This window comes from Papaver somniferum, chromosome 1 (assembly GCF_003573695.1).
Source record: "Papaver somniferum cultivar HN1 chromosome 1, ASM357369v1, whole genome shotgun sequence".
NCBI classification, from domain to species: domain Eukaryota; kingdom Viridiplantae; phylum Streptophyta; class Magnoliopsida; order Ranunculales; family Papaveraceae; genus Papaver; species Papaver somniferum.
In genome coordinates, this window is record NC_039358.1 from 246,897,670 (window position 1) to 246,907,123 (window position 9,454).

Genomic DNA, 9,454 nt, shown 5'->3' on the forward strand with positions numbered 1-9,454 from the left:
TGATATGTAGCTATTAACTTGAGTTTTAGCTTATTTCAGTTAATCTAGCTTGATAGGTGCACTCTTTTTCTCTTTAGGTGTATGATTTGTGTGTTCTAGGTCATTTCAGTTGAACTACCTTATGTGCCATCGTGAGTATATTTGTGCAAAAGCATGAAGTTTGATCAGCTATTCCTATTTTTTAGTCACTGTGAGCTTGCCTTGTGTTTGGAGCTGCAGGCATTAGACCCTGTATTTCCTCCTTTGAGAATACATTTTGTTAATGATAATTATAAAGACATAAATTGCATTGTCTCATTTTCCCCTTTCGCTTAAGATTTGGTCTGTAGTTAAACATGCTAGAATAATTTAGTTATTGTTTTAGTTTTTTCCTGTAGCTAGTGATAGTACATATTGTACATATAAAATGCATAAGAATCAATAATTCATCTTGTTACAGGTCTGTTAGTAATGTAACTGCATTAGTGTCTCATTGTTCCATTGTAATTGTTCTTTGTCCTATAATTTGTGGATCTTTGTACTGTAGATTTATTATTTTGGTTCAAGTTGCCTTTGAGCAGCAAGGAATAACTGCAAGATTTTTTTGAATTCTGCTTGCCTTTAATAGCACTCATTTGTGTTACCTTTTGAGCCATATTGCTAATTGAGTTATGATTTTGCAAGGCGTGACTGTAATAATGAAGACTAGCAAGAAAACAATAAAGAAGAAGCTGCTCAGGAAGTTGCCGATAAAGGTAAAGATTTTTCATCTCAGTTTCAGTGTAAAAAAATTTATTCACCTTCTCATTTTAACTAAGCTATGCATTAATTGTTGTTGCAGATGGAAAGAAAAACAGAAGACTCGACTGTCCCCAAGTGATAAAGCATCTCCATCTGAAAGTGCTCCGCCACTCACTTCAAAGTTACAATCCCCGACAACAACCAAGTCCGCAGAACCATCTCTTCTACCTGAAAGTAGGCGATCATCACCAAGGAACAAGAAGTTAAGTAATAAAGCATCTCCCTCTAAAAGTGTTCCACTCACTTCAAAGTTGCAGACTAGCGAGGAAACACTAGAGATGAAGGTCATCAAGAAGTTTGCGATAAAGGTAAGACTTTTCATCTCAATTTCAGTGTAACAAACTACTTTACCTTCTCATTTTAACTAAGCTACGATTGTTGCAGATGAAAAACAAGCATAATACTCAATAGTCCCCTACTAATAAGGCATATCCATCTGAAAGTGCTTCACTCACTTCAAAGTTGAAAACCCCGACAAAAACCAAGTCCGCAGAGCCATCTCTTTCACCTAAAGTAGGCGATCATCACCAAGGAACAAGAAGTTAGCAGAAGAAAATGCTGAACCATCTCCAAATACAATGCAATTAAGGCGAACACCAAGGAATACGAAGGTGACGGAACCAAGTGTTGCAGTTTCTCCAACTAAATGTGGAACAACAACTCCAAAGCGTCGTCGACAACCTAAAAGTGCTAAACTGTCGTCACCAACTATAAAAAGACAAGCTACTAGGAAGAAGAATGTGCACTCTGAAAGTGCTCGACATTCACAGTCAATAACTACAACGTCTCAATATAAAAGCACTAAAGCAGATACTGGAAATTCTGAGAGTGGGGAGAAATAATGTAAAGCGGAAACTTGACATAAGCAGCACAGGCTCATATCTGAATATACAACTTAGGGGTCCAAATGACACCCTTGCAGATTTGCAAGATGGAGAGGAAGAGGAAGAGGAAAATCTACATAACTCTAATCATATGGAGCCTGATGTGGAAGAATAAAATGATAATGGTAATGATGATGAGCCTGAATTGGAGAATGGTAATAGTTATGATAGTGAAGAAGGTGAAGAAGGAAAAGAAGCGAAGAAAAGAAAGTATGTTCCACGTGTCCCAACCCAGATGCATGCATTGAAGTTAGATTCTGTTGATACGAAGAAAACAGTTCCCTTCAACATTAATGAACAACCGATTGGCGATCCATCTGTGCAACTGGACAGTGTGCTAGGAGTGCTTGTTCGGAAACTTCAATTAACTTTCAGAGATTGGAGACTTGTCCATATTCAAGCCAAAGAAAACATATGGAAGACAGTCTTGGTATGGTAATTGATAACTCTTTACATGTTTTCATTAGTCAACAACTGTTTGATTCATAGCGTATTCTAATTCAAATTATTTACTCTTATTTGTAGAACCGATTCATTATGCCCGAGTGTTACAAAGACTACTATTTCAGCAAAATGGGATCTTATCTTAGATAAGCAAGGTTAAGGAAAGATGGTTTGGTACTCGACGCTTTGGATCGACGCCAAGGGGAAGAAAGAGAGAAACATATGGACAAGCTAATGCCCAGGACCATGACAGTTAGGGAGTGGGAAGATTTTTTGAAACATGTAAACTCTGCTGAATTCAGAGTAAGTGTTTCTATTATAATGAATGACTATATATTTGTATTAAAAACTTTAAAGCCTGTCGAATGACTTCTCTATTTTTCTTTTCAGGACAAAAGACTAAAAGTGCAACAAAATCATTCATAACACACCACCCCACATAACGTAAGTCGAAAAGGTTACGCTAGATTGGAGGCGGACTTGGTATGTTCTACACAATAATTTTTATAACACTCTTGATATTCACCACGTGAAAGCTGTCGCATCGTTACAAATATAATTGTTTGTTAGCTGTAACATTGACCTAAAGGCAGATGATGTGTTTTTTCTTGTTCTTCTATATTGCTTGGTTATTTGGTTATTGTGACATTATTTATGCAATTGAAAACATGTAGATGTTTATGCAATTTCGTGTAGGTTGATCTCTGGCCTTTTAACTGGTTGTGGATTGTAAAGTCTTTTATGATGGATCATTTCATAATTCAGATCACGACCTGTGGTTTAGACTAGCCTACCTAATTTAGGGACCATTATGATTGTTGTAATCTAGCATTTGTTTTCATGTTAGTTTCATTGAAAATATTCATGTTGGGTCGTTGACGTCTTTAAGTATTTTTAGTTCAAAGCCCACGCTAAGCCACTAATGTGTACATATTTTCAGGCGGAAATATCATATATTTAGATCCCATTTGAACATGTTACATCTCACATTTCTTTTGCTATCAAGTTTCTTTTGAATTTCCAACCTAGAATTCATCTAGTTGAAAGTGTGTGCTTTTTTACATCAAAAGAAACTGTATCGACTTTATAAATAGCTGTAATATGTGGAATTCCATGAGTCACACATAGAAGTAGGCTTGTACTCTCACATAAAGATATTTGTAATTTTGTCATTTGGTTTACTCATGTGTTTATCTCCCATCTATATGAATGTTCGGGAGGTCATATCACTTGGAACCAAGTGTTACAAACATTTATTTACATTCTTATACACAAACCTCTACTAACACTAGGTTCCAAGGTATATATGAGTAGTTATCCAGTAGTCTTGGTCATGCTAGTGGCTTATTCATGAAGTATCATGAAGTTCTCCACAAGGTTAGATTTTTGAAATATTCAGAGTTTCTTCTTAGCATGTATCATGACTTTAATATCATGTTGTTATGATGTTATTGATGATTTTCATGTATTGATACATTTATTTGGCAGCAAAAAAAAAAACAAAACACAACCAATGAGATTGATAGAGCCAATTTATGGAAAGTCGTTCATAAACAGACAAGGGAAAGAATCCACATCTTGGTGTTGTAGAAGCTTTTGTAAGAAATATTCTCCTCTTCCTTTGTGTGGTTTATGTGTGTGTTTGAATAATGCAAAAATATCTGATATTTTACACACTTATACAGGAGAAACTTGAAAAAGCTCAAGCAGAGCATGGTGCTGATTGTGGATCATCCGTAACAGATGATATTCTTGTAAAGGCCTTTGGCGAGGACAAGAAAACTAAAGGGAGACTTAAAGGAATTGGTTTTGGAGATACATGTAAAAAGGTTGTTACCCAGCCCCCTATAATTTGATGATTAGAGAGTGTCAGGAATACTGTAGAGCACTGAATGTTTGATTGGTGCAGTTAGAGGTGAGAATTTAACTTGTCTTCTATTAGTTCTCCTTTTCTTGATGAATTCAAACTTGATTATACCCCTCATACTGCTAATATGGTCTTAATATAGGGAAGGAAATCAAAATGTGTTTGCAATGGAGTCTCACCCTCTCACAGGTTAAGTCCAAAAGCCAGCAACAACCAGGAGGCTAGCAAGAGAAGGATTGTTCTCTGCAATGAAAGAGACTTAAATCATATCACTCCAAGTCTTGTACGGATACCAAATGAGGTCCAAGTGCTAGAGATATTTAAATCTTGCAAGCTGTTAAGATGGTACAAGGAGAGCGAGGTGGTTGCAGAGGCTGAAATTGGTGAAACAGAGCCAAGTAAGGAGATAGATGGAATGTCAATAGGTCTTGGAGCCTACACTGTATGTATGAAGATTACTTATATGGAGGATTCTCATGTCTACAGGCCGACTTCAGAAGTCAAATATGTTGGTGAAGTTGTTTCAAATTTTATCACATGGACCAATGATCGAATATCCTACCAGTGGACTTCTTAATCTTCTTTGATCTTTTTGGAGACTCTTTTTTGATCTTTTTGGAGACTTATCTTTGATCTTTTTGGAGATTTAAACTTTTATTAACAAACATCATCACTGCCACTTTTTTGTATGTTTTGTGTACATTACATTGGTATGTGAATGTTGTTACACTGGGTTTGGTTTAATTTGAATGAATCTTTCAGCTTCAGAGCCAGTTTATGTTTCAGTTTAGTTCAGTTGTTTCTTCCCATATGACAACATAAACAAAGTGCCAAAAGTGAAATATATATGTAGGTTCTTATTCACAAATAGATGGTTGTTTTAGATATTTCCACTACACAATCCAGATATTGTGAAATAGTTTCTTTACAACATAACTATCCGTTGTCCAAGATAGTTCGACATCTCATACAAGTGTCGTGCAAATCTTATTCATAATAATAGTAATTGTTGTTACATGTGGAAATTATTCATAATAATAGTAATTGTTGTTACATGTGTTTCCATGATACCCTACCTGTTTTGTCCAAGATAGTCCTACAATACTAGTAAGAGTGGTGTTCAAAATTTCTACTACACATAGTATAATTGTATCAAGGTAATTCTGCAATTCCAACAAGTGTACCGACTGTAATATTCACAATACTAATAAGTGTTGTGTTAAGAATTTCTACTACTCACAACAATGATTGTAAAAACAAATCTTGCAACATGAGGAGGAGTTGTATCAAGGTAGTTGTACAACTCTAGGAAGTGTAGTGACAGTAGTATTCACAATATTAATAGATGTTGTCTTATAGTTTTCAAATACACAAGCTAGATATTGTGAAATAGTTTCTTTACAACATAACTATGTGTTTTCCAAGATAGTTCGACAACTCATACAAGAGTCGTGTAAATCTTATTCATAATACTAGTAATTGTTGTTACACATGTTTCCACGATATTCTGCTTGTTTTGTCCAAGATAGTCCTACAACACTAGCAAGAGTTGTGTTAGGCTTTCAAAAAAAAAATCGAAAGAGAATCACAACTTTGGAAAAATATTGTCGAACCATGAATCACATCACCCTTTAAAACTCTTAGTCAAGTATTGTAGAAAAGATTGGACTTTCACAATACCCCCCATCCATAATGCATAAAATGGAGTTGTCGTAGGGGTACTACAACTCTAACCTGTAGTCGGTAATGATGATTTTTTCCGCAGTGATATATACTTCCAACATAAAAACCTTCAACCAATGGCGATCCATTTTTCAAAAGAAAAAGGCATTTCTTCGACGTTTTTAAAGGTGATATATTGACTTCAGGCGATGAAATGCTCTGAAGGAAGTTTTTGAAACATTTATGAAATTTTTGCCCCAAAAATTTGAATGTTCACTTGGATTTAGTCCACTTATTAGACTTTTAAATATTTAACAACTTTGATAAAAATATGTGGCAAATTAGCACGCCTCAATTTTTGTGAAAAAACACTAACAAAAGTTTTCTGAAGCCAGAAAAATCTTTTCTTTTTTATTTTTTCTACTTCATATGTTAAATTAAAGAACCATCATAGGTTGAAGTACGATGGCAAGAGATTCACGACCTTTAGTAAGATATTCAATCTCAAGTAAGCGGTTGAGAGATGCGTGAGATACTCTTAAACAACATTTTTACACCTGTTGGGATAGAGAAATTCTAAACTTAAGATAACCATGGCAAGGTTAAACGTGTTGAACCATACCCATGATAGTATATTGGAATATGTGAAAAACACATAAATTATAGTTGAATATATAAATTTTTTTTTGTAGAATGAGGTCAGTGATGCAAATCTTGTTCCAACAATAATCATACAAAGTAAATGCATCTACCGAGAATGGGAAAGAGATGAAATTCTGATTAGTCAATTACAAGTGATATAAGAAGTTTTAAAAAAAAACTCGCTATATTTTTACAGATTGTCATATCCTAGACGTCAAATATAATGGCAACAAGAACCTTGCCCAGTTAATATTTTTACCCAATGCGGTTATTTTGATATATGCTTATTCAATTGAATTTTGTATGGTTTGATTCTATGTTTTGTATGATTTGATCCTCCACTATTGGTTACATGGTAGTTTAATAAACATTTTTGTAGCGGATATGCACGTAATATTTTAATCACAACCATTGATTTAATTTAAGAAGTTATGTAACGAGGGTCGAGATTCTATAAATGGAGGGTAAAGGGTCATCGGATAACTAGTTGACCAATCAGAATAATATGTTAAATATACACTCTTTAGAGAACTGTGAACAAATATGGACTCGCTAAAATTATTTTTTTTTTTTGTGAAGAATTATATCCATTTTATGGTCTTATGGAATGAAAAATATATCATTTCCACAAGACTCAAGTACCCAAGAGCAATGATTGCTAAAGGCTAGTACCACATTTGCTACAGGCGCCTACCAATTCAGGATCCAACGCCCAAAATTATTTCGTCTCATATGGATTGGTAACCGCCCTGCTAACAGAGGTATCCCTTTAACAATCGTGCCCAGAATCTCTTGAGATATACTTAAAGCATCATTTGTACAAACCCACGTCAGTAGAAAGAAAACAACCAAAAATTAGAAAAAAATCAAACCACGTCATGGATGGGATTGACCGTGGGATTTAAAGTTGGCTGAACAAGATTATTGCTGATCTAGATCATCAACAACTGATATATCGGAGTCCCTGAAGATGTAATTTTTATTACCTTCGTGCTTGCAGGAGTGCTCCGTCACCATTCACGTTATTTATGTGCATTGCAAGATCAGCGAGAATGACTATGTTGCTCCGGGGCATTCACACTTTCACAAAGCTGATAAAGACGTCCGGAATGGCCAGTGATATTTCCATTTTGGTGTATGAAGTTTCCCAGACAATAATGACAGATAAAATAGATATGGTGCCCGAAATATTTGGCAGTGCTGACACTGCTCTTTGTGTAAAGCTTTAAGGTCTTGGTAAATCCTGACTAGTAGCTGCATGCCCAGGACTAGGTGGTCAAACATTTCCTTGTAAGACTTGTGTGCGGCAAGCTCTCGTGCAGACGCCATACAATGGCTTATCATGACTCACAAACTGCTCTAAGCACGTGTGAATTTGCAATTGCTCTAACCTGCTTAAGCACGTGAGAATTTGGATATCCACGTGACTTTAGTATTACATCTAGCATCTAGGCAAAGTGAAAACGACCATCTCCTTGAAAACCCTAACCCCATTAAAAAAATTTAATAATTAGCAGAAATCCCATGCATCTTCCGGCTATGGTAACGTTAAGTCTTCTTCCGGAAGACATTCAAGTTGAAATCTTTATGAAATTACCAGCGAAGGCAATCTCAATCTGCAGGTGCGTGTGCAAGATTTTGTATTCTCTTCTTTGTAACCCTAAGTTTGTTAAGAATCATCTCACTCATACTATTCAAACCAAAAAGAACCTTAGAAGACCCATGGTATTATCAACATTTGATAAGTGTGAATGGAATGGAGATATTCAGATGGATTATCCATTTGATGCAGAGACGACTATCTATTCTCTTAAAGTTGTGGGTTCTTGTAATGGCTTGGTTTGCTTAATATATATTTTTAATGGCGACTTGATCCGATCTAAGGATGATAGAATTTGTATTTGGAATCCAACAACCAGGGAATATAAGGAAGTATCACTGCCTCCATATGATTCATTGGTTAAGGAAGATTGTTACAACATTAGATATGGATTTGGCTATGATAGCGCAACTGACAATTATAAGGTAGTAAGAATTTCGGGGCATAGAAAGTCTCCCAATTGCTTAAAAATGCAAGTATATGCATTGGGATCAGATAGTTGGGAATATATTGACGACTCCATTTCTTACTCTTTTAATGATTTTAGAAGCACATGTACATCTTTTGGTTTGTTTTTCCATGGAGCGCTTCATTGGATTGGAAAAAGCCGTAAAACCTCCTCTGACGTTATAGTCACTTTTGGTATTAGCAATGAGAGACTCATGGATATGCCATCAATTGAAAAATCTATAGGAGGTTGGGGAGGATTAGATAAAGAGGTGGGGTTGTTGGGAGACTGCCTAAGTTTAGCTGTTGCGGTGATATTTGCCAGACTTGATGTTTGGGTGATGAAAGAATATTGAGTAAGAGAATCTTGGACTAAACTATTTACCATTACCCAAGAACAAATACCAATAACCAGGGATTCATTCTTTAAGCCGATATGGTCTTCTGAAAATGATGATCAAATTCTAATGAAAACTGACAAGAATTTAATTTTATATGATCAAACAAATGGAAGGGTTCGAATGGTATGCTTCCCTGATACTACTATGATAAGGAAAGTAGTTATCTTACTGGAGAATGGAGAGAATTATGTAGAAAGCCTAGTCTCACTCAAGTCTGGTACTTATGTGGAGAGAAAGAGTCGGAAGTGAAGGTTGGAGAATTCTAGCTAGCTAGGCAATAAAGGTACGAGCAAATACCATATCTTGTGCACGTTGCTATTTTCTTGACTGTTATACTCTATATTTGTTAATAATGAAAAGTAAGGCTAGTAGAAGTGAATCGGTAGGTTTCTTATAATATTGCATGTATTTAAGTCTGGTGTTTTTCAATGTTTGATTTGACTGTACTACCTTTTTGGTAAATATATAATCGATTGATCTAGCATGAGTTTGGAGAATATGCTTTTTCAATCTGTCACTGGGGGATTGAAAAAAGTTCTGGGCGTTGCAGTGTTCCTGAAGAACACTAAGGGAATATAAATTCCTGAAGAACTGTTAAAAGCACTAAATGTCACACATCCCCTGTTGTCACTAAGGGAATTTTCATCTTCCTTTCACTTGATTTTGTGCTAATTTTTTTGGTAGCCTTAGGGGAGAGAACTAGTAGGTACTTAATCGTACACTGGCT

General features: G+C 35.5%; 1 protein-coding gene across 1 annotated transcript; it reads left to right on the plus strand.

Annotated features, from left to right (window-relative positions):
- The first annotated feature begins 8,001 nt into the window (after nt 1-8,001).
- LOC113276110 (F-box/kelch-repeat protein At3g06240-like) lies at nt 8,002-8,682 on the plus strand. The gene has a single exon (XM_026525696.1). It carries the CDS (start codon nt 8,002-8,004, stop codon nt 8,680-8,682), a length of 681 nt encoding a protein of 226 aa, XP_026381481.1.
- The last annotated feature ends 772 nt before the right edge of the window (nt 8,683-9,454 follow it).